A 26,615-nucleotide genomic window follows, 5' to 3' on the forward strand; every position below is an offset into this window, starting at 1 on the left:
GTCACGCAAAGGTATAACAACTTCCCAAACAGTCTCTGAAACACTCCCTTATCAGACAAAGGTGCACCATCTGTGGCAGAAAGCTTATGATTAGGATCAATGGGAGTGGAGATGGGTTTAGCTCCAAGTTTACCAGTGTCAGCAAGAAGATCAAGGACATATTTGCGCTGAGATATGAATATACCATCCTTAGATCGAGCAACTTCAATGCCCAAGAAATACCGAAGATCTCCCAAATCTTTAATTTCAAATTCAGAGTGGATAAATGCTTTTAGTTTACTGGCCTCTTCAATGTCATTACCTGTGACCACAATATCATCAACATAAACAATCAAGAAGGTCACCAGAGAGTCATTTCTCTTCAAGAACAGTGTATGATCAGATTGTGTTTGAATGTAGCCAAAGGAGACAAGAGCAGCCTGAAATCTCTCAAACCAAGCCCGAGGAGATTGTTTGAGACCATAAAGGGATTTGTGTAGTTTACACACCTTGCCTTTCATTTCTTTTCCATACACTCCTGGAGGTAGAGACATATAGACCTCTTCATGCAGATCTCCATTCAAGAAAGCATTTTTAACATCAAATTGGTGTAGGGGATAGTCAAAGGTAGCTGTTAGAGAAAGCAAGATCCTAACTGAAGTCATCTTAGCTACAGGAGCAAAGGTCTCAAGATAGTCAATGCCATACATTTGGGTGTAACTCTTGGCAACCAACCTAGCCTTATACCTCTCAACCGAGCCATCAGAGTGATATTTAATGATAAACACCCATTTACACCCCACCGGTTTCTTCCCTTCCGGCAAGTCCACAACATCCCAGGTATGGTTCTTATATAATGCTTCAAGTTCAGTTCATAGCATCCCTCCATTCAGGTTGAGACAATGCTTCCGGTACAGACCTGGGTATCACATGTGAAGAGACAGAAGCAAGGAGTAGTAGGAAGGAGAGAGAAGGCTGTAAGATAAATGTTTGGAGATGCAATGGGCTGTACACTTCCGCTTGCCCTTGCGAAGAGCAATAGGAAGGTCAAGGTCAGGGACGGTCGAAGGTGGGTCGATAGAGGGCTGACTTGTTTCCTCAGGAACTGTGGGAGTGGCCAGATGCTCTTCTGAAGGAGTGGAAACAACCTGCATATGTCTGAATCTCCGCCTTTGGTAACACCTTTGGAGAGTAGGAGCAGAAGCAAGAGGAGGATCAGGGGTGGGTCCAGTGGAAGAGGTGGACACCCCATGATCAGACTCACAAGGGATGGGAAGAGGAACAACTGGAGACATAGCAAAGGGTTCATCAGATTTCTCCCCCTCAGGAGGAACACTAAAGAAAGGAGTCAACTCTGCAAAGGTGACATCCCGATATACAAAGCGGGTGCCACGAACTGGATCAAAACAACAATAACCCTTTTGTGTAGAGGCATATCCTAGAAACACACACTTATGAGCTTTAGGTTCAAATTTATGCCTTTGGTGACTATGAATATGCACATAACAAATACTCCCAAATACACGGAGAGGGAGAGAAAAGAGATCCTCATCCGGGAAGAGAAGACTAAAGGGGGTTTTAAAGCCAAGGACCCTGGAGGGCATACGGTTGATTAGGTAGGTAGCAGTATGAACATCTCCCCAAAACCTTACAGGAACATGGGATGCAAATAAAAGGGATATGACAACCTCAACCACATGTCTGTTATTTCTTTTCGCCACCCCGTTTTGTTGTGAAGTGTAGGAACAAGAGCTTTGATGAATAACCCCAAAAGTTTCAAGATAGGTGGAGAGGGTTTTCTCAAAATACTTCTTAGCATTGTCAGAGCGGAATATTTTGATACAGGTATTAAACTGGGTGAGGATGAGTTCATGAAAATTTTTCACAATGATTGGTACTTCATCCCGGGATTTCATGAGATAAACCCAAGTATAACGAGAATAATCATCAATAAAAAGGATAAAATACCTGTAGCCCCCCATGGTTGGCATGTGATATGGCCCCCACACATCAAAGTGAACAATATGGAAAGGAGAAATAGATCTTTTATTACTGATTGAATAGGAATGTCTACAATGCTTTGCTAGCTCACATGACTCACAATGAAGACTAAATAAAGACACTCCTTTAAACATATCTGGGAACAAATGACTTAAAGCAGAAAAAGACAAATGACCAAACCGAAAATGACATAACAAAATTTTGTTAACAGACTCTGACACAATTGACTCTAAAGCAACTCCATGAGGTGATCCCAAGGCTTGATCTGGTGTGTCCAACAGGTATATTCCGTTCGCCTCATGGCCACTCCCAATCGTCCTCTGAGATTGCAGGTCCTGAAAAACACAATGAGTGGGAAAGAAGGTTATGTTGCAGTTCATGGACTTTGTTAAGCTACTAACAGATAAAAGGTTTGTATTAAGCTTAGGAACATGGAGAACAAAAGATAAGAACAGGGTGTCAGGGGTCTTTATATCTCCTTTACTAGAGATGGGGGCAAGTGACCCATCGGCTAGGGATATTTTCTCTTTCCCAGAGAGGAGATGGTATGAACAAAAAAGGTTAGATAGGCTGGTCATATGGTCTGATGCACTAGAATCTATCATCCAAGGGAGTTTATGATTACCTGAAACTGAAGCATGATTTGCTGAGGCATATGCACCTGAGTGAGCAAAAGCCAATGAAGATGATGTACTGTTGGAAGGGTGAGTTGAAGAAACCGTAGCTTCCAGGTGATTTAGGAGCCTCCCATACTTCTCAAAATCCAGCTTCATTGCAGCCAATTGCTCAATAATTGATTTTTCTTCACTTTCCTTACTTCCCCCCTCGGGCACTGTAGCAACATTAGCAGTCTTGGATTTTCCCACCTGACTGCCCTTCTTAGGGTTATTATTGTTCTTAAACCTATCAGGAAGAAGTTCAGGATGAAGCTTCCAGCACAAAGCGCCACACCCGAGCTTCACCTTTCCTGGTAACCTCGAAAATCTCTAGTCGGCTAGGGTTTCGGGCAGCAGCAGAACAGCAACACTTTTTGGCAAAATCTAGCCAGAACTAAACTCTCCAAACCCTTCTACCAACTAGGCAAGTGATTCTCTATACTATAGAGAACCTATCTCTCCATACACTCTCTTGATTTTAGAGTGTACAGGAACAAAGAAAAAGAAGAAAGAGGAACTGAACCCGCTCTGATACCAAGATGTGAATCAGTCCTCTAATATCAGGTTTAAAATCAGTGATTAACAGTACAAATCAGATCTGAATGATAGTGCAAGAGCTGTGTATGTCGAAGAGAAGAGGTAAGAGAAGAAGAAGTCGAATCTATCTTCCTTCTCCTCTAACCCTATTTTTTATTAATCTCTAAAACAAATTGATGATGACAAGTATACCCTTAAGTGGGCGGCCAGCTTGGCAGTTACATAAAGAAAATAAAATAAGAACAAATAACAGGCCCATTAAGTGAGGCCCATCAACATAAAATAAAAGATAAAATAAAGGATATCACATAAGGGGCTGTTAGGGCCCATTCGGCCCAGTCTCTTTACAGATTTGATTTAATGGTAGGAAGAAAAATCAGAGCAGGAAGGATAGAGTCGACAAGAGAAAGCTTTTAGGTCTTAACAGACCAAATTTCAGAAGAAGTGGGACACTGGCTAGACGTATCTTGTCTGGAGTTAGAAAGAGAAAGCGAGAAAGGTGGATTTGGTGATCGCCAAGTATGATAAGAGTGGTAAGAATAGGATGATTGGTGGAACAGGTATGAACCTTGTTGATTGCCCATATTCTTCAGTGAATGGTGATTCTGGACACTGTTCTCAGGTTGGCAGAGGAGCTGAGGTGATTTGCGTCCCTGCTGAGCCTGGGGTTTCAGATGCGGCACCTCTAGAAATCAAGTATGACTCTGGAAACCAGCTCTGTTGATCTTGGAAGTGGATTTCTTTGCTGGTTCAGAGAGGCTGGAGGGGGGGGGGGAGAGTTGGGGAAGGGCATGACTCTGCAGGCAATGAGTTTGAGAGTGAAGGTGAGCCTGGAGGAAAGGGGCTACAGATGATGGCAGGGATCAGGATGAGACCTATGTTGAGGAGGTGAAGGCTGGAAGGTTGGGTGTTGACTTGGGCTGAAGGAGCAGGTCTGAAGAAAAGGAGGAACAGATTAACAGGTTAATTAGTAAGAAATTGCATAGTTCGAGAAACCATAATGTAGTGCACGTGACAAAGATCTTCTCCAGGCTAAAACTTGGTCTGGCAGGGGCAGGACCTACAAAAAGCTACAAATGGGTTTATAAGAGGAAAAGAACAAGAGGCAACGGGACATCTGGCATTGACCATGGGGGGGCAACAATGCAAGTTCAAACATCGGCTTCCCATTTGGGGAAGGAGCAACAGGAAAACAAAATGAGTGGCGTGGATTCTGATTCTGGTGCGAGCAGGATGCTGCAAAATAATGATGGTAATGACAGTAGTTCAGGGTGTGTGAGTCTCCAGAAATTAGTAGATAGAGAGGTCACAATTGGTAAGAGCTTGGGCTTGTTTTTCTAGGTTGGTGAGGAGTTTGCTAGAAGGGCCTTTGAGGAGTTCCAAAGGAGGAGACAGGAAGAGAAGTTGAACAAAAAAGTTCACTGGGAAGGAGGCAAGATTTGGGACAAAGATGATTCAAGCCAGGAGGTTGAGTTTGTGGAGGAAGATTGAGGCCTTGGTGGTTGTGCAAGGAGGGCTTGCATTCCTGATCAGATGTTGGGCTGTCTGTCTATGTTGTCATGGGGATTTCTCTTGGGTTTTTTTCCTGGTCTTCACTCTAGGTGGGTTGGGTGAATCTTAAAGTTTTGTTAGTTATGTGGTTATTAGTTTTATTATGGGGTTTTTGAGGTCTGATTGATGGTTCATTGGGTGTGCTTCCTCTTCGGGTGATGTCTTATCACCTTTCTGTTGTATTCTTTTTCCTTTTTCTAATGAAATTTTATTTTTATTCTTCAAAAATAAAGAAATATCCAGTTGTGCATTCTTTCCACCATCTTTCATCTCTCTCAGGCATACAGCTATCTTCACCCATTCAAACTTGCTTAATAACATAATGTATTCATCCACTTCCCTATCTACAAGTGGTCTTCTAAACCTTGGATACCAAATCAAATTCTCTCCTCTTGTCTCAGAGACTGACTGATGGCGGTGTTTTGAGAACTCAATTTATAAAGAAGCTTCTGTCCTTGGAAGAACAGGGTTTCCCCAAACACACTTGGTGTTAGAAATTTTCACCCGATTTCTTTTAATGCCATTGTTTAAAAACTTGATTGTGAAACATTCATTTGTGCATTTTTTCCACCATCTTTCATCCCTCTCCAGTACAGCTATCTTCTTCTAACCAAGCTTGCTTAATAACATAATGTATTCATCTACTTTCCTTTCTAGAAGTGGTCTTTGACTCCTTGGATACCAAATAAAATGTTCTATTGTCTCATAGGACCAACTGATGGTAATGTTTTGAGAACTCAATTTATAGAGTAGGACAAATCTCCTCCAGTTTCCCAACACGGCTCCAATCATCTTCCCAAATTCTGATTCTGGTTCCATCTCCCATTTAAGCTTTATAATGCTTAAAAAGGATTCTTGGAAGCTCATAATGCCATTCCAACTTAATGATCCCATATTTGCCTCTTTTGAACCACACTCAAACCTAATGACCTTATATTTGCCTGCTTTCACCAACTCTATGGCTCCATAATGGAATTTTGTAGGCCTCTACCATTTTCTTACTAAACATTCCAACCTTGTTTCGTGTTTTTTTGACAGGTAATAATAACTTTGTTAATTATAAGTCATGTATAAAACATGAAAAATAGGAGGATAGATAAATCTTCAATCATTTAGTAGATACCCTTGACCACTTGAAACAAAACAAAAATTGGATAAGTTTAATAAGTTGTTAACTCTTCTCAATTGTTATTGAAATGAATAATACTAATGTCTATGAAACTTTTGTGTATCAAGGCCCAGCCAGTGATGAAGGAACTATATCCTTGCAAATTTTAGGCAATGTTTTTGACTTATGTTGAAAACTCCTCCAATTTCCCTCCTTCCAAATACCCTACAATGCTGCAAAGGAAGATTCTCCAAATGTATGGTGCCAGTATAAAAAAAAGAAATAACATATGAATTCCAGCCAACACTGTATCGTACAAAGTAAAAAATAATAAAAAAAAATCATTGTCCTGTTATATACACCATAGGAAACGAGCAAGGAAAAAATTAAGTTTGTAAAACATTTTAAATTTGTAATATCATTTTATATTTATACATATTTTTAAAAAGCTTTGTAGTATCATTTTATATTCTTCTACCACCAAGCAGGTTTTCAATCCAATCCAGACTCCTCAGCCTCAATGAGTTGTGAATTAAACTTTAAATTTTTGTTGGCTGCTCGTTAGGAAATCTAGGGTCTTCAAGGATAGGAGTTTTCTAAGGTGATTTAATAGTGATTTTGTTATTTTTTTCGAGTCTAACTGGGTCAGATGACCGTATCCAGCCATCCAGCTTGGGTGAAAGCCTTGTTGCAACTTGCAAGTACTCCAGTTATGGTGGTTCTGCAAGTTCAGCATGTGGAGGTGGTGTGGGACTCTTAGGTGGTATTTGGTTGGATTAGATATGGTAGTGGATTCATGGAGGTTCAGGCACTTCACGTGAGAGTGGCCGGAACTCTGCATTGAAATGTGAACAATTCATTCAGGTGGATCTGAAGGTTGGCTAAATCTGTAGCTGATAGTCTAGGTATATGATTTTATCTGTCTGAAGCTCTGTTTGATTATTCATAAAGTGCTTTTCTTTAAACAGTGTTCATGTGTGTGTACATAAAATTATTAGTTTCTTGCCTATATCCCCAAACCCATATATTCTTAACTCCTCGGTTTAGACTCTTGGGCATACATCAGATTTTGTCTGTCTGTAGACATGCAATATTGGTATGATCTATTGATTCTTAGTAAGTTTCCAATAAAACTTTATTATGGTAGTTCATGCATATATCTCATTATGAGTGTATCTTCTGCTCATGTCTATTTGATCCACTCCTTCTCATTGTTGTTCAATATCTTTTGTCTAATGTCATTGTATTTAGTGCTCATATATTGAATATTTTGCCTTTAATTTGCAGTTTTTGCCTCTGTTTTATCATGCAAAATGCAAGTTCACCTGATGCATATGTCCAAGCAAAGGTTGCAGCTGTGGGGGCACAATTAATGAAAAGAGGCTGGTAAGTTGCACCAAAAGGATTAAATAACTTTCCATCACATGCAACATATACAAGAATTTGTACAGTAAGTGTGGTCAAAGATTATATTAGTGATTAACTAAAAGAATGTTACACAAGCTCAAAGTCATTGCAAACAAGCTAACCCAATACAGTTGTGTCCTGAAAGAAGATCACAAGCAAAGGTTTCTGACATGGATGCATGCTTAAGAGTGAAACTAGGGATTAAGGATTCCTGGTGTCGTTGCAGAAAAATTGAAGATGATGATGATGTGGAGGGATGAGTTACATGTGGCAGAAAAATAGAAGACGATTGGTGCCGCATGGAAGACAAAGCAGGAGCTTCCATTGGATGGTCAAAAAAAGGAGGGAATAGGTTCAAATATCAGGGTGACCAAACCGTTGCCCAAGGAAAAAAGGTGGTGGGAAGGTTGCTATTTACAAAACAAGTAGACAGGCACAAGATTTAAATCCAACGGTTGGGACAAAAACGTATGCAGAAGCTGTGTCAAGCAAAGAAAATGTGTGAGGCATGAAATCTCAGTGCAGAGGTATCAAATGGGGTGAATACTCAGAGATTGGTTGGACCGCAAGCCATCCTCAGCCTGGGCGAAGTAACTTCAATCTTAGGTCGGCACGTGACTCTTTAGTGAGTCATGTGCCTTGCTCTATTAACCTAGCAGGGGACAGAAACTTTGATCTATCTTCATCGTCTTTGGATCTTAAGCTGAAAACTCTTCCCGGTGGTGCCCTTCTTATCAGGAAAGTCTGTGTTGCTATTTCAAAGAAAAAACTGATAGTCAAGAAGCTGTAAAGATGATTTGGGTGCCGGTTTCAGGTGAACACTCCACTACGCCAGACAGGCCGAATCCTAAGTTTAAAAGAGTTGAGAAAGAAGACTCATAATTAGATATGACTGGGAAAATTTGCAAATTAAAGGGGACATAGAAGTAAATCAGCCCTTAAGTATCGAAAGCATCGGTTCTACCAAGGCATGTAAGTGAATGGAGGAGGAAGACTGGGGTACTGAACTGTGATTCGAGGAACAGTTGTGTGAAGCTACAGTGCCTCTAAAGAAATTTAGCCCTGAAGAGCTTTCTACCGAAAGCGAGAAGATCTCGGCTGTGCCAAAAAAAAGTTCCTCTAGACTAACAAAACCAGGAACAAATACAAGTTATAAGCAACTTGGGATCGAAGGAGCCAACACTTAAGTTTCAGAGCGAAGGCCACAAGAAGCTGAACAAGGTTTACCCAACACGACACCTGACCACTCCAAGCCTACCTTGGGACTGGCTAACGAAATTTTGGAACAGGGAAATTCAAACCCCTTAGTTATTTCTTCTGTTCCTCCTGTTATTGCTGGTGCTAATTGTGCTCCCCCTTGTTTGTCCTCCCCTGTTTTTGCAGCTCCATCTGTTATTCAAGACCCTGTGACGGTTGATATTCACATACCTACCATGCCTGTGCACTTGTTAGAAGCAGAAGAGAAGGGTGATAGGATTGAGGGGGAGAGGATATTTGGAATGGTGTTGGACAACCTAAAATTGCTGGTATCAGTAGATGGAAAAGGAACTGATGGGAATGAATTTTTAAGAAATGAATTGTAGGAACTGGAAGATGGAGGCACTGGAAATATAGGCAGTAACAGTGGTGAAGGGGCAAAAGATAAGAATCTGTTGGTAGAAAATGAGGCAAACTTGAGAAAGAAGAAAAGAAAGGCTATTGCTGATAGCTTGAAAAGGATGAAGATATTCAAGGAAGGATAAAGGCTTGGAGAAGACAAGGAAAAGGAAAAAGTGAAGTGGAGAGGCTGATGATTGACATAATTTATGATAGGAAGAGAATAGGAAATGAAAAGTGAGGGACATCAACTGAAGGTGTAAGGGTTCGGGTCAACTTTTTCTCAAGAATGAAGATAATAAGTTGGAATATGAGGGGATTAGGAAGTGTTACCAAAAGAAGGCTAATAAAGGATACTTTTAGAAAGGGGAAACTGGATTTGGTTTTGATCCAAGAAGCAAAGCTCTCAGAGGTTGATAGGAGATGGATTATAAGTATTTCGGGAATTAGAGGACTGATCTGGTTGTTTGCACCCTCGTGGGGTGCATCTGGAGGTATCCTTACTATTTGGAAAAATGAGGAGGTGGAATGTTTGGAAGAGTTGGTTGGACAATTTTCTATCTCAATAAAAGTAAGGAGATCTAGGGATGGCAGGGAGTGGGCCTTGACAGATGTATATGGACTGAACTCATATAGAGACAATGATCTTTTTTGGATGGAATTGGGGCAATCAAAGATTTACGGGAGGGGCCTTGGTTTTTCGGAGGTGATTTCAATGTTATAAGGTTCACTTTAGAGACAAATAAACCTAACCAAATATTAACTACAAGCATGAGAAACTTCAATGCATTTGTGGATGTTTTTGAATTAAAGGAGCTCCCATTATTGCAAGTAGAGTTTACTTGGATAAACTTTTAGGAGTCCCCGACTTGTTTTAAACTGGATAGGTTCCTTTTCTTAGTGCATTGGGAAGAGATGTGGGAAGGGCTACAGCTAGGGAAGTTCTAAAAGGAATATGGCTTTGCTGGGGAAGTGGTTGTGGAGGTTTACAATGGAAAAAGATAAATTGTGGACTAAGATTGTGTCTAGCATACATGGGCTGGATGGCAACGGTTGGGATCCTAGAATCACGGCAAGGGCTATAGCTGCTTCTCCTTGGAAATCCATTCATGATTTGCTTCCAGCTTTCTCCCCTTGGATCAGATATGGTCTTAACTCTGGCAATCGAATAAAATTTTGGGAACAACTTTGGGTTGGGGATTCACCTCTGAAGGACCAATTTCCTTCCTTGTATGCTCTGTTAGACTTGAAAAGTGAACCTATTTCTTCTTTCTTAGGTCCTTCGGACTCCACTTCTGGTTTTGGTTGGAACTTAGGCCTGAGAAGGGCAATTAGGGATACAGACTTGGACAACTTTGTTAACCATCTTGGAGAATGTTTTCTTGGATCCTAATAAGGACACTAGATTTTGGACTCCTTCTACCTCAGGTACTTTCTCTTGTGCTTCGTTTTTTGAAACCTTAACTCAGCCTTCCGTCACAATTGGGGTGTCCTTTCCAGTTAAAGAGATCTGGAGCAAGCCCATTCCTCCTCGGGTTGGTAGTTTTTGTTGGGAAATTTTCCTGGAAAGAGTTAACACAAATGATTTACTTCAAAAAAAGAGATCCAATTCGTGTTTACTTCCTAATAGGTGTACTCTTTGTAAAGCTGATGGGGAAACTGGTTACACCTTATGGTTTCTTGTAAGGTCACTAAAACTGTATGAGAGTGGGCTCTTTCCCTCTTTGGGTGTTCTTGGAATCCCCTCGAGAGTGTCCAAAGTCTGTTCTCTCCTACATTTTTCAGATGGCCTAAGAAGAGAGGGAAGATTATGTGGAGGAGCATTAGGGCAGCTGTATGTTGGTCTCTATGGGAAGAAAGAAACTCACGAATTTTCTCAGACAAGGAAAGAACCCTAGAAAACCTATTAGACCTAATACTTTTAAGGGCTGTCCATTGGCTAAAATCTTTGGAGCTGTTCTCAAACTTTCTTGTGGCTGACTTATTAAGAAATTGGAAAGAGATAGCTACCTCTGCTTTGTGTAAGAGGACTATTAGCCCCTCCTAGTCCCCTCCCTCTGGATTTATAAAACTGAATTTTGATGGCAGTAGTTGAGGAATCTAGGGCCTTCTGGGATTGGGGGAGTATTTAGGAATGAGGAAGGGGTTGTTATTGCTTTGTTCTTTGGCCCTACTGGGGAAGGAGACTCTCTTAGGGCTGAGATCCTTACAGCTCTGGAAGGAATTCAAAGAGCAAGGGAACTAAATATCAGACGATTGATCTTGGAAGGTGACTCGAAGGTGGTGATTAGCTGGCTTAAGGATGAGGACAATGGCTTGTAGAGCTATAACAATGAAAAGAAAAAATTCAGTTGGTTGGGCAGGGACACTGAGATACAATATAGCTGGGTGAAGAGGACTGCTAATTCATTTGCAGATGGGTTGGCTAAGCAGGGGGTGAATAGGGAGGCTATCTTTTGGGCTAATCTGTGACTTTCTGTCATTGTTTTTTGTTGATGGGGAGTTAAGACATTTTACCTCCCCTATGATATCTAAAGCTCCATAAATCTTCACATCATTATAAAGTTTTTGTTACTGATAAAAAAAAGAGATGTGGGAAAGTCTAGCCTCGTGAGCTTTGCCTATAGTAACCTTTAACAATTGTCCAATTAGCCTAACTCAAGAGCTGTCATACGTGGTCCTTTGCCTTTCAAATTTGAAAACATGTGGTTGGAGGACCCCACCTTTGTAACAAAAGCGAAGAGTTCGTGGGGTGAACTTAGGGGTAGTGGTACAAAGAAGGGGTCCCTAAAATAATTTTAAGAACAAAAATCAAAGCTTGGAACAAAGAGCAGTTTGAAAGGGTGGAGGAATTAAAGGAAAGAATCTCCTTGAGGATAGTAGGAAGCTTTGAGAGAGATTAGTGGGGAGGAAAGGGAGGAGAACGGAAGCTAAAGATTGAAATGGATGATCTGTTGAGAAAAGAGGAAATTTCCGGGAGACAAAAATTGAGATGTAAATGGATTGTGGAGGGTGATGGAAATACAAAATACTTCCATTCTTTAGCTAATGGTAGGAGGAGGAAAAATCAGATAACTAGCATTGAGGTGGGGAATCAAGAGGTCACAAGGGAGTATGAAATAGTTAAAATTTTTTGTGGACCACTTCAAGGGCTCTTTGCCAACTCAGGAGGGAGGAGATCAAATTTCCCAAAATTGGCTTGGGATAAATTGCCAGAAGACATTGTTGCTAATATGGAAAAGAAGTTTACACTCGAGGAGATCAAAGAGGTAGTGTTCTTGATGGAAAGATCTAAAGCCCAAGGCTGGATGGTTTCTCCATGGCTTTTTATCAAGAGTGTTGGGAGTTCTTGGAAGATGATCTTTTGGAAGTTTTCAATGAATTTGAAGAAGAAATATCTCGAGGAGCAAACTCAACCTTCATAGCTTTAATCCCCATGAAGAAGGTAGCCAAAGAACCTAAAGATTTCAGACCCTTACGCCTAGTGGGTAATTTTTATAAGATAATAGCAAAGGTCCTGGCTGGAAGACTTAAAAAGAGTTTGCCTTTAGTCATCTCACATTTTCAAGGAGCTTTCATTGAAGGGAGACAAATAAATGATCCAATTTTGGTAGCAAATCAGTGTTTAGCAGAGAAGAGACAGGGGGGTTGGTCTACAAATTGGATTTCGAAAAGGCTCATGATTTAGTGGATTAGGCAAGTGGAAATATTAGAAAGGATTGGGTTAGGAGACAAGTGGAGGATGTGGATTAAAGGATGCTTAAGTTCAGTACACTATTCAATCTTAATTAATGAGGTGGCAAGAGATTTTTTTTTTTCTAGCCAAATGAGGGCTAAGATAGGGAGATACTTTATCCCCTTTCCTTTTCACTTTAGTAGCTGATGTATTAAGCAGGATGATTGTGAGGGCTGATCAGGAGAGGTTATTCAGAGGATGGAAGGTAGGTAGGAATGAGGTGACAGTTTCTCACTTGCAGTTTGCAGATGATATAATCTTGTTTTGTGAAGGAGGCAATCAGAATGACCTAATGAATTTAAAGGAACTCAGGGCTACCTTTGAGTCGGTTTCAAATTTGAGGGTGAACTTGGGAAAGGGCTGTATAGCAGGGGCTAATTTGGAAGAGGAAGAAATAAGAATGTGGGCAGAGACACAAGGGTTTGACGTAAAGAATTGGCCCATGGATCATCTTGGGCTTCCTTTAGGGGGAAACCCATGATCTGAGGATTTTTGAAGGCTGGTACTATGGAAAAGGAATTACATTTTCTTGGGAGGGATGATAACCTTAGGTAACCTACCCATCTACTACCTTTCCACCTTTAGAATTCCAGTTAGAGTGGCAGATCAATTAGAGAAAATCATGAGGGACTTCCTTTGGGAACCGGGGGACAAGAAGAGGGACCATTTGGTGAAGTGGAAGCAAGTTAGCAAGACAAAGGAGCAGGGAGGATTGGGAATAGGGAACCTAATTTGTAGAAATACAGTCTTGGGGAAATGGCTATGGAGTTTTCCCTTGGAAAGCAACGGGCTTTGGCATAAGGTAATTGCGAGCATTCGCGAGACATTGAATAATGCATGGGATGCAAAAGTAGCTTCTTCCTCAATGACACTCTCCCCTGGAATTCAATACAGAAGGTATACCCAACTTTCATTAATTCCATTAGATATGATGTGTGTTGTGGGACCAAAGTATTGTTTTGGGAAGACCTATGGCTGACTGAAATCCCCCTTCAACTTGCTTTTCCAACTCCCTTCTCATTATCTAATTACAAACAACAACCTGTATCGAGGTTTGCTACTTTCTCTTCTTCAGGGGTAAGCTGGAATTTGGCTTTAGAAGGGGTCAAAGGGATAATGAATGTGAAGAACTTATTCAACTATTGAACAAACGTCAGCTAACCTTTATGGATCAATCAGTAGAGGACACTAGAATTTGGTCTGGTACATCCAATGGAGTTTTTACTTTTGTTCCTTTCCTTAATTCCCTCTTGCAACCAAATTGGGTGAGAATTTCCATGTGAAAGAGATATGGAGTAAACCTATCCCACCTAAAATCCAGGCTTTATGTTGGGAAGTCTGCCTTGGAAAGGTAAACCCTAGTGATATGCTTCAAAAAAGAAGGCCAAACAAATGCTTATCGCCTCACATATGCTTCCTTTGCCTTGCAAGTGGTGAATCCTTATCTCATTTATTGCTTTCTTGCACTTTTGTGCTTTGTGTTTGGGACCTCTGTTGTTCTCTTTTTGGTTGCAGGAGGTCTCCTCCACAGGATGTAGAAAGTCTTCTCAACCCAAGTTTTCCTACGGCAACTGAAGAAGAGAGGAAGAATTATGTGGAAAACAACTAGGGCTGCAGCAGTATGGACTATTTGGGAGGAAAGGAATGGGGGGATTTTCAATGAGAAGAGTAGATCGAAAAAGGAATTGTTTGAGGCCATCAAAATCAGAACTGCACATTGGATAAAGACACTTGATCTATTCAAAGAATTCTCAGTGAATGATGTCCTAAGGGCATGGACTGAAGTGGCATTCTCATCCAAAGAAAAGGAAAAGGCATTTATGGAGTGGTTACCCCCAACGGCTAATAAAATAAAACTAAATTTTGATGGAAGCTCCATGGCAAGCACAAGGATGGCTGGAATTGGAAGAGTATTTAGGGATTGCACTGGAAAAGTATTGGCTGTATTCTCATGACCTCTGGGGCTAGGAGATTCACTAAAGGCTGAGCTAATGGCATTATTACAAGGGTTAATAATAGCTAAACAATAAAGATTTCAGCCTTTGGAAGTAGAGGGAGATTCAAAACTGATAATTTCTTGGGCCAGAAGCAAGTAGCTTGTGCCATGGGTATATAGGCTTGAATTTAGGGAAATAGAGAGCATCACACAGGAGCTGACATAACCTTCAAGTGGGTTAGAAGGACAACAAATGGGATGGTTGACACTCTTGCAAAGCAAGGGGCATATAGAAAACAGATGTTTTGGGCACCACTGTAAATCTTATTCCTGAAATGGGATTGGAATGAATCTTTATGGGTGGATACACCAGATCCTTGTAATATCCAGATTATCAGTTTAATATAATCATTTTTTTTTTTTTGCTGATAAGAAAGAAAAGATTACACCCCACAATCACAACAAAAAGCCTCCTACCCACTTTAAAACGATCTTTAGAGAAAAAAACTAAAATTAAGCCATACTTGCACAAATACAACAGAACCTACATAACTCCAACGGAGCTCAAATTAATCTTCAACATCTCCAAACTCTACCCGACCTCCTTCCTTGTCCCATATTTCTAATTTTCTCCCCCTAGTGCTTTAGAACCTTTCCTCATATTTTCTTCCTTCCTCTTCCTCTCGAATGCTTCAAAGGTTCTCCTAGCAAAATTCTCACCTCCCAAAAAGAACAAGCCCAAAGAGTTGCCGACTTCCATCTCTTTGTCAACTAATTTCTTGAAATCCACGCTTCCCTTCTTTATTTCCTTCTCCTCTAGCACCACATGCAAAGATATCAAAGCATTCATTTTCATCCCTACTAGCCTTCTCCTAGAACGCATCAATCTTTTTCAGCTCCTCACCTTTGAGGATCCACTAGAAGAATCTCCTTCCCACCTTGTAAAGGTTGATTCTCCATTTGAGGTTTCTCAAAACTAATATTTCTAAGTTTTGCACCTTTTCTTTTATTAATTCTTTTGTATTTATTGGTTGGCCTTCCCCAAGCAGGCCATCTTTCAGTCTCAAAAAAACCTTTGTGACATGAACAATGTTGAACCTGCTTGAAGCTCTAGGTTTCTTTGGATTCTCTGAAGCATTAGCACTTTTGGTTAATTTGAACTTCCCTTTGCAACCCAAATCAACTCCCAATCTTCCAATGACCACTTTAGAGATCAAAGAGTCAGATTCGCCCCCTTAGTCAACAACTCTAAACAAATTTTCGACAGAGCTCACCTTCTTACCCTCTCGCCCTTTTATGCTGTTTCCCTCTTCCTTGTCACTTCCCTCCTTGTTCTTGAACTCATTGTTCACCCCCTCTTCCACCGCCTCAACCGTAGCTCCACTCACATTCCCATGTCCCAACTCCACTCCCTTTGAAAATCCCTTGTTTGAATCATCACCTAAATCCCTGCTCTCTTGGCTTAATGTGGAAAAAGATAAAGAACTCATACTTTGCTTTCCATTAGTAGAGTCAGAAATAATATTGGACCTGAACAAGGATCAAAATTTCGGTACGATGTGCCCTGTATTTGGCCTATTGTATCATATCTTTTGGGTTCCAAAACATCTGTTTACAGGTGTTTTGGAAACCCTTTCTTTTTTAATAAAAATATATATTTAAACATATATAAAAACCAATTAAAAAAACTAAAAGAAATTAAAAGCGCATGGTTTTTAATTCCGATATACCTCTACCGATGAACAAAGGTGTATCGATACTTTGAACCTTGGACCTTACTTTCCAAAAAAAAAAAAACCAAAAGACCAACACTCACTCTTGCTTGTCGTTGAGAAGAGCTCACCATTTTGGAAGCCGCCCATTGTCCATTGTCTTTTCCAATCTTTCCTCTAATTTTACATAGTGTCCCACCCTTCTTAAATTTGCTTAAATACTTCACCCTTAAACCCCTTCCTTTATAATAATGAAAGCCCAAAGGCAAAGCCTCTTTCCTACTTAAGTGGGATCCACTTATTAACTGCACCCTACCATTCTTGATAAAGCTCCTATCGTCTCTTCGAAACCACCCCCTTTTTAAGTTCTCCCACCCCCTGTCCCTCATTGACTATGGGCCTCTCACTTCCTTCCCTCATAGTTCCTCACTTGCCCTCAACCTTTCCTGATCCCCATCTCTATCCTCCACATGGCTATCCGACTGACCAACTCTTTGGCTTCCATCGTCTTCCTTCTCTAATCTCCTGGACTCTTGTTCTATCAACTCTCCTCATTTCTCTGAAAGACTGTCGAACTCCTAAGTTCAACATGGTAGAACTACTGAAATCTCCTCCAACTAGTGAAATGAGATGCAACCGTCAATCACCAGACTTGATGGAACCAAATGAACATCCTCAATATGTGCGAGCATGTTGAAGGAGCCACATGCATTTCCAACTGCACAAAATGTTTGCATATTCCAGGCATGGAGAAGATTCCCGAAGACGTTAATCCACACAAATGAACTACCAGATTCTTTATCCAATATGTGTGAGCATCAATTTTTCTGAAGGAGCTACATGCATTTCCAACTGGATAAAATGTTTGCATATTCCAGGCATGGAGAAGATTCCTGAAGATGTTAATCCACACAAGGCTCTCAATCCCCACCTCTTTGATTGCCCCCACCAACAGGTTCCATCTTCCCAGTCTGAGATCTAGTTACATGACTAGCAGATTCCTGTTCCAAGTCATCATCTTCCTTGTCCTCACTACTCAAGATAAAGAGAAAGAAACCTGCATTTTACGTTCTCACCTGGACATTTCTTTCATGCCCCACTTTGATCTGACCTATTGCAGAACCCCCACTTTGTTATATTTAGATTTGATGAATGACCGACTAGACACTTCTCTAACCATCTCACCCTATCAAGAACACCTTTGCTTGATTCCACAGAGACTTCTCTAGCCATCTTCTTGAAAGAATGGTAGGATCCATCTAATGGACGCCATAAAGGTTGCGGAATGGGTGGGGCGAATTTCAAAAATTTCCTACCTTCTCCCAACTGGGAATCATATTCCCTGAATTTAGAATACAATATTCAAGGATCAACATGAACCCTAATCAAACCAGATCTGTACCAAAGATGAATGGGAGGATTATACCTGATCCGGAGAAGCAGTATCTCCCAAAGTTGGTGTTCACGCCCAAAGAATGCTCCAAGATCTGTCCCTGCTGAAGATGACACAGCTGTGGATGGAACAGAACCAGCAGGGTGCGTCCTACACACTGGATCCTTCACAAGAATCCCCTGGATGTACTAAACACTGAATTCTTTCAGTCTTTCTTGCAAGACTGATGTCAAGAACTGGTTTCTTGACTTTCTTTTCTGCAAAGATCAAATCTTGCAACAATGCAGATGGGGGCGGCAGGAGGAGATTTCCAGAAACGAAAAGGCTGAACTGTTTTCTTTTCTGGAGAGTATGAGATCTAATCTCAATTCGCAGGAACCCTTCTTGCTTACCAAAACCTCTTGGATCGAAATCTGATTTCTCTCTCTTGGTTCATTCGAAAATCTCCTCCCTTTCTTCTTGATTAAGAAATCTCCTAATTAGGAGTTATCCCAATCCAAATCAGTATTTGGATAGGGGATAATCTTAATCCCTTTCCCAGATAGAGTTAGCTTACTCCTGATCTTATCAGGAGGTTACCAGATTCAAATCTGATTTGAATTTGGTCTCTAAGAGTGGATAAGGCTAAGAGCCCAATCCTTTTTGCTAACTTCAATCTCAAATTCGCCCCATTGATGGGTGATCATATCAGCCCACCTCGAAATGGGCTTTTGGCCCATTAAGTATTCAGTGTTTAATTAGTTTCCAATCTGCTGCCCAGTTGGGCTTCTTTGTATGGCGTGGGACCCAAGCATTGATCTACACACCAGCCACATGGGTTCGGCCCAGCCTTTAATACAAGGCCCAGCCGAATTCACTGAAAATCTCAATGAACCCCTTGAGTCCATCGTATGAACCCTATGGGCCCAACACTTACATTAAGTGGTCCCTGGGCCAAGCCATCTTATAAAAACCCAGGGACTGTGGGCAGGTGCAAGATTAGCCCATCAGGTATTATCCTAAATGGTCTTACACTTAACCTCTCAGCCCTTAATGATCAAGCACTGCCCGACGAGAGAGGACCTCTCCCTCGGCTGCAAGGAACAGTGCCGCACTCTCCTCTCACATGGATCCCGGGAATTAAAACCATTTGCAAACATTTTGAAACCGTACATATATATGTAAATATATTAATTTTGCAAAAAACAAAATTCCAACGATTGAAATCAACTGCCGGCAGTTTGGTTTCCATCAGAGAGAGTGCATTCCCGATCATTACCCTTTGTCCGACAAAGTGGTTGATTCTGTCACTATGACCACCCACTCAGATGAATTCTCAAACTGCCCCAACATACCCAGGTTTTGATCCCCACTAAGGATCTCACTGATTGGCATATCAAAGGCAGGCTGATCCAGCACCTAGTGAAGTGTCATAATCGAGTCTAGGGGTCAGGTGTAACTTTCCAGTTTTGCCCATCTATCTCCAAGGTCCAGGGCAAGACTGGAAATCTGGTCCGGTTCAAGGATTCAAGCAATCCCATGCTGTATGTGCCTCGGGTCTTACCCTGATGGCTGAGACAGGCCATCCCAACACTTGGTGGCACACCAGTATCAGCCTTGGCAGGATAAATCTCCCCAGACTTATCCAACGGCTGTGAACATTTAAAACTAACATGAGTCTCTACAAATGTCCAGTTTTAGGGTTTTACACAGAATTAAACCAAACAACATGAATCAAACATGCACTTTATTTATTTCCACTAAATAACAAAAGTACATCAAAATGATTGAAGCTAAGGGCATACAAAACTGTCTAACACTTCTACCATGGATGCCCCAATAAACCCTATTGTTAATGATATTTTAATTACCTTGAAGATTTCTCTGCAACCTTCCAATCGAATACCTCGTTTATTTCCACTCTTCCCAACCCCTTCTAGATTTTCTCCCCTTAGAACTCTTCTTCGTATATCCCCTTCCCCAAGTTTAACTCTATTTTTTTCCTCTCTTTAGAAAAGTCTCAGCCAGGTATTACTAAAACCCTTTCTTCCCCACTTTGCTTTCCAGATCGAAATTCCTCTGCTTGGACTGGAAAAGATTTGCAACTATGCACCTTGATAACGATTTTTTTTTTTTTTTCGAGGCTATTCGTTTTTCCATCTGAGTGAATTAATGTAAAACAATATAGTTGTTCTCATGCAGTAGGATGATTGGTTGCTCCCTTATACTTTGGAAAATTTTTAGTATTTGTTCCTTAGACTTTGCTAAAGTTATATTTGGTTTTCTATGTGGCTGTTTGCAATATTTAGATTTTCTTCAATGCAATGTTCTCATTGAAAGTGAAAACAAGCAAAGAAAACAAATTGATTCACAGATTTTCCCAAGATCTATGTGGTGTATCTGATTCAAGGTTTAAAATGTCGATGTCGATGGAAATGTCGCTTACCAAAATATAGGACATATCTTGGAAATGTCGGAAATGTCAAGGGGAAATATTGTAAAAATTAGAGACATTGTGGAAATATTATGAAATATGTGGAAATATGCAAAGATATTTTGTAAAATGATAAAAGAAGCATTAATACATTTTTCTAGACTATTATCTTATTCCCAACCATTATATAAAGCTAAGAAACTAAGATCAATAACAAATTAGTAAATGACGATTTACTGATTTATTATGCATTTTGATGTTTTTACAAGGTTATCTGATATTTTCTTTTCTTATTTTTAGTTCTGATTTATTGTAATTTCTAATATATTTATTTCACACTAGTAAATAGAAATACATTTATTCTGATTTTTTAAATATTAAAGTTATAATACATTATGTTTTATTATAAATTTAATAAACTGATTCTTCTTTTTGTAGTATTAAGATTATGATAAATTCTGATTTCTTATAAAACTTAATGAATTTATTATGATTTTTAATACTAATTTTATAATAAATTATGATTTAGTATAAAATTTATTATGATTTTTTATATTAAATGTTGAATATGGTTTATTATAAAATTTAGTAAACATTTTCTGATTTTAATAAATATTTTAAAAAATACTAACTAGTTAATATTTTATTACTTGAAAAATATTTTATGTTTTATATTATAAAGTAATTAATTTATTCTTTTGTTTTTATATTTTGTTAATTCTTTTTATAAATATTTTATTTGAAATATTAATGGAATAATCTATATTAATATACTGATATATTATATTTTTAATGTACATTAGTCGACATCTTGTTGACATAATAGGAAAAACTGTATTTTTTTGGTTATTTGGACCGATTTGGTTGACATTTCCGAATATAGGAAATGTCAACCAACATAATGTAATTTTTATATTACCATCCATTTTCATGTCGGTGAGCCTCGACATCGACATATGTCGGGCGACATTTGAAACCATGATCTGATTATTCTAAATTTTCTTTGAATAGTACTTGTTAGAGGTTGATCCACATGTTCTATGCAGAATGCTATGTTTGAAATATCTTCAAGGATGTATGATCCAACAGACATTGATTCCTCCAATAGAAATCACATTGCTCCCCTATCCACTACTGTTTAAGCATTCAAACTGGATCTATTGGGCATTAGTATGTGTATATCAAATTGCTCTCTTAGGGATGATCGAATTACACTTTTTGAGCTCTCTAAATATCATATATATATAGAGTAGTAGATGGCTAAGGGGGGGGGGTGTGAGATGCAATAAGGGTTTTCATCCTTAAGAGTTGGGGTTTCCCAAGAGGCTACCTTATCTGTTTGCTATTGGATTGGAATCTTCAATTCATTCTTAGTAACCTATGGTTAAGATTATAAAGACTTTCTAATATTGTAAAGAGGTCCAATGATATATTTGCAATTACTCTAAAGGATCAATTTTTGGGCCAGTCACCATCACATGGGATTTAACCAAAAGTTCTAATACCAATAGGGCACCTGCAACAAATCAAATTTGAAGACATTTTTCAAATATAGTTGTTTATATATAATATTTATTTGCTTCAAAACTCTTTTAATGCAAAATACTGAAAAAGTCTACCTAGGGAAAATTGAGAGTCTTAGTCTGATTATGACTAGGAGTGTAAACGGATCGAATTTGAATCGGATCAGGTAATATCCGAATCCGAATCCAATTAGAAAATCCAATATCCGAATTCTATTTGATATCCGACGGACATTGAAAGCCGAATTAGAATCCGATTAAATATTCGAATATTTGATTCGATTCAAATTCAATTAATTAATTATTTTAGATAATTAATGAATATATAGATTAAATGTTTTATTGATATAAAGTATATAAATATATAAGTTATTTATATAACTTGATTATTATATTTAAATTATATAAAATATTATTTATATATATATATATAAGAATTAAATAATCGATCGAATTCGGATATTTATCGAATCGAATCAGGTCATATCTGAATTCGAACTCGATTTACTATTCAGTATGAATAGGATATCCGAATTCGACCGATTAGATATTTGAATTATCCGAATTCAATTCGATTATGTCGAATATCGAATTTGAAATCGGATTTTCGAATACTGTGTACCCCCCTAATTATGACACTTATGACAAGCTCTAGGAAGCTTTCTTGTGACTTCCAATGCCATAAAGAGACTTTCCATATTCATTCCAGAGTCATGTAGATCTAGAATACTAAGTCCTCGTGCAATTAGGATTCTTTACTAGGAATCCTAGTTCAACTAGTAGTGTTCCTAATTCATCCTAATGTTACCATGGGACTTATACATAAGTCTTAGTCTTACTTGGATTCATCTGCTAGAGTCCTAGTCCAACTAGGATTTCTGGCAAGTGTCTTGATTCAACTCAACTTCTTGGCAGTGGCATTATCCTCTTGTTCGAGGGTGTGAATCCTTGTTGGACATTCTCAAAGCTATTGAACCACTTTCGGCTACCTAACATACGGAATATGTTAACCACATCCTTGTGTAGCCTCACCCATGTCATGTCAAGGTAATTGATCTTGAGTCTACAACTTTGAGAACAACTCAGTGAGTTGCCTATGCTGACCTATCACTAGGATGTTTCAGGTTTATAAGGAATTGAGAATTTTTTGTGATAAGTCCTTCCCCTCCATCTTAACTATAAGTGGTTTATTGGTTACTGTTATTTCTTTAAAAGAGATGTATGCTTATCTAATTAGGGTTTTGAGTAACTTGTTATCTTATGATTGTATTATATCTTGTATTTTTTATAAGAAATGTTGAATCTTATGCTTTCTGATATGTTATTTATTCTTTTCCATTGTACTTGTAGGCTAGAATTCCCGGATGCTGAAAAGGATGCATTTCTTTCTGAGGTATCGATTTGGTATTGTTTGGCTAGATATTTCAGCTACATGCCTTATTCCTATCTCTTATCATAGTTTGAGATGCTATTCATTTTTACACCGTTGTATAATCATTAAATGAATGGGATGTTAGATGGCCTTTTCTAAGATGTATATTAATGTAGATCATATAGGGATCGTAACTTACCTCTCCTGTGCTTATGCCGGTAACATCATTTTTTATGTTCTAGTGGATTTGTTACTTTTGTACAGTTTGCTGCGTGTATCACATTGCGTCTTTTCTTTTGGGTATTTGTACCTTGATGTTTTTAATTAGTTACTACGAAATTCTATTAAATCAGTAGCAGTACAGACACACACATATCATGCTTTACACTTCTTGGCTCCCACTAGAGCTTATCCATTCAAATTACATCATACATACAATGATGCCCAAAACAGTTGTTCCCTAGATGCCCCTTGTTTTACTAGGGTATTGGCCAAGCCATTTGCTGAACGATTAACCCATCGGAATGTAGCCTCTCCCTCTTGCTAGCTGTCTAATCTCTCTCATGGCTTGCCTGCAAACCAAATCCCCTTGGCTGTTGTTATTATCCAACTTCTACCAACATGGAGTCCCCTTCTACCTGCACCTGCTGAATGTTCAGCTGCTTGACTAACCTCAACCCCTGAAGCAATGCAGGGGTTTGCATATTCATTCAACCTATATCTACAAGTATTTGTAGCTTGGTTTCTTACAATGTTGGTAATGAGCACATATTAGATTTTGGGAGGATGGTTGGTTGGGGATTGGAAAACTAGTCTCTTATGTCCAAGGATGTACAGGTTGAGTATGAGAAATGTCTCAGTATCTTACTGTTATGCTGTTCGAGGTACGGTTGTGTGGTGCCCTAAGTTTAAAATACCTCTTTTTTTTTGAAGAGTAAAGTAAAAAGAAGATTACATAAGGAAGGTGATAAGATATCACCTGAGAGAAAACATGACTACTGACTCAGAAACTCCACCAACTACAAGACTTAAAATAAAAAGAAGACTTCAACACAATCATCAGCAATCCTGTCGGAACCAAGGCCCTAATCTTCCCCCTCAAAAACCTCATCCTGACTGTTGCCATCTTCATTCCACCTCCCACCTCTGTTTTTCTTCTCCTTCTGGGTTTCTTCTCTCTTCTTCCTTTTTCTTTTTGATCAATAACACTTTCATTAAATCATCAATAGAAGATTTACAAGAGGAAGACAAGCGCACCACCTCATATCACCACTCCCTCACTTTGTTAGTAAACCCTGGATGAAGTAACCACATATTTTCAAATCTAAAGGGGGGCAAGACCTCCACACCTTTCCTCCTTACATAACACTATGGGCCAATGATTCGAGGTCACCCTTGGGAGAGCTCTAGAAGCCAAGGTTCCCCAATGTTCTTCCCAATCCAAAGAGATCAGGAATCTATCCAGCTTAGAGCAAATGGGTCTAGATTGGAGATTTGACCATGTAAATGTCTTATGGGCTAGAGGAATCTCTTTAAGCTCAAAGGCATCCACAAAACTGTTAAACTTCCTCATGCTTTTTGTCACCCTTTGATTAACCTGATTGGATTCCTCCGAGAATCTGATCACATTGAAATCCCCACGCATGCACCAGGGCCTATCCTACAACCCTCTAACATCAACCAATTCCTCCCGCAACTCCTTTCTCTCTCTGTAGTCATTTGGTCCGTATACATTTGTGAGCACCCACATATAATCATCCTCTTGCTGCTTAAACATCATGGAAACCGAGTACTTTCCGATCAACTCCTCCAAACCATCAACCACATCCCTCTTCCACATTGTTACAATCCCCTCAGAAGCACCCCACGAGGGAGCAGCCACCCAGCTAATCCCCCTAGCTTTCCATACACTCCTTGCCCATTTGTTATTAAACTCCATTCTCTTAGACTCTTGCAACAGCACAATGCTTGGGTCACACCTCCTTATTACCTCTTTTATTGTCGCTCTCTTCCTTGCACTCCCAATTCCCCTCACATTCCAACTAAGAATCTTCATTCCGCTTCTTTTTTAAACCCCTTGCCACCTACCCACTACTTTCCCCTTTCCTTCTATCTCCTTTTACCTCGAGCTTCTTGTCAACTTCTACATCTCTTTTCAGTTTCTCTACTTCACTCAATCTCCTCTTCTTTGTTCTGATCTCCTTCTTCCTCTTCTGTAAGCTTTCTTTCAACACATTCAAATCTTCCAACCTACAACCCAACTTCCCTACAAATTCTGCTATCATGTCTTCTCTCACCGAGTCCTCCACCCCTACCCTTCCTACAGAATCCCCTCCATCTCTGTCCAGCTGCCCTTTCTTCCTCTCCTTTGGTCCCACCTTGTTCTTTCCTCTCCATCCATCCTCCCTCTCCTATTACCTCCCTCCTTCCCTGTTCTCTCCCCGTAATCCTCTCCATCTCTACCCTCATTCCCTTCCCTCCTCTCCACTGACCCCTCCACTCTTCCTTCCTCCCCTTCCCTCCTCCAGATCAACTTTCCTTCCACTTCCTTAAACACTCTTTCAATGATTTCCCACACTTTTTCACTCCTATACCTTCCTTCCCACTTTCCTTCCTTCCCCTCTCCCCCTCCTCGGAGAGCCCGCCAACGAGCTCGACTACATATTCATGGGCTACAGGACATGGAACAGGAACGAAATCTGGAACCAAAGACATAGCACAAACCGAATTCACTTGGTTACTTGGGACTGATGGACATGCTAGAAACGGACTGCTCCTGGCCTCCCTTTCTTGTTCCAGAGGTAGGTAAACATCTATCTCCCTGAGTTGGTTGGAAAGTACTTCTGTCCTTTGGTCATCCTGGTGATCTTTCCACTCTACCCTTGGTTCACCCCTAGATGGTGTGTTTCTGCTCTGCTTCCGGTTCTCCTGGTTTGCCCCTTCTGTTATTCCTTGCACGCTCTGTAGTCTTGGGAATGAGTTAATCCGATTACAATCTTCACCCTGAAATAAGCTTGCAATATTCCACCCGTCCATGTCACCTCCAGCACAGCTACCTTTGTCATTTACACTGCCCATGCTAGTACCATCAACAGAAAAGTCCTCCGATTCTTCATCTCCTTCACTACACTGCACCCAGCCTTCATCCTTCTCTTCCCTCTCTTCAGTTCTTTCCTTAGCGTAGGCCTCTCTGAGGAGCGTCGCAGGGGACTAAGCTCCTCTAGACCCACTGCAAATCCAACTTCTCCATTTTCTGCCGCTGCGCGCATTTCCCCCACTTTCTCGCGACTTGGGACGATGATAGACCATTATCATCGTCTATCAGTGGCCCAAGAAGAGTCCCCATACCCCAACCCACGTGACATTTTAAGTTATCACATGGGTCCTTCAAGTGGAACCTCCTTTCGGTGTTACATCCACCCGACCCGCCCGTGTGACCTTTTAAGTTGTCACGTAGGCCTTTCCAACGCTGTCCCGGCTCAAACTTCACCCCGCCCGACCCACCCGCCACCTTCAACGGCTCGGACCAAACCTTTCGGCTCCCCAACCCATCCTGCCTCTTCGCCACGCCAGCATAAAAAGAAGACCCTGCCTTTACTTTGTTTAATTCAAATCCATTTGAATTAGTTTCCTTAATTAGGTTGCTTGTCATTTGGTTTTCCCCAGCCGGCTCAGTAACCCCAAAAATAACTTTC

The 26,615-nt window shown here is 40.0% G+C and overlaps 1 protein-coding gene across 4 annotated transcripts in view; it reads left to right on the plus strand.

Moving 5' to 3' along the window:
* Positions 1-26,615, plus strand: part of LOC104602862 (exportin-4 protein) — a 155,082-nt gene that overhangs the window by 17,412 nt on the left and 111,055 nt on the right. For all 4 annotated transcript variants that reach the window (XM_088894963.1, XM_088894964.1, XM_010266721.1 and 1 more), the window contains exons 4-5: positions 7,120-7,218; positions 22,899-22,941. In XM_088894963.1, coding sequence (XP_088751089.1) covers positions 7,120-7,218; positions 22,899-22,941 — 142 coding nt within the window. The remainder of the gene's footprint in view (positions 1-7,119; positions 7,219-22,898; positions 22,942-26,615) is intronic.

The sequence above is a fragment of the Nelumbo nucifera genome, chromosome 1 (assembly GCF_055504915.1).
Source record: "Nelumbo nucifera cultivar China Antique chromosome 1, China Antique-T2T, whole genome shotgun sequence".
Classification (NCBI taxonomy): Eukaryota; Viridiplantae; Streptophyta; class Magnoliopsida; order Proteales; family Nelumbonaceae; genus Nelumbo; species Nelumbo nucifera.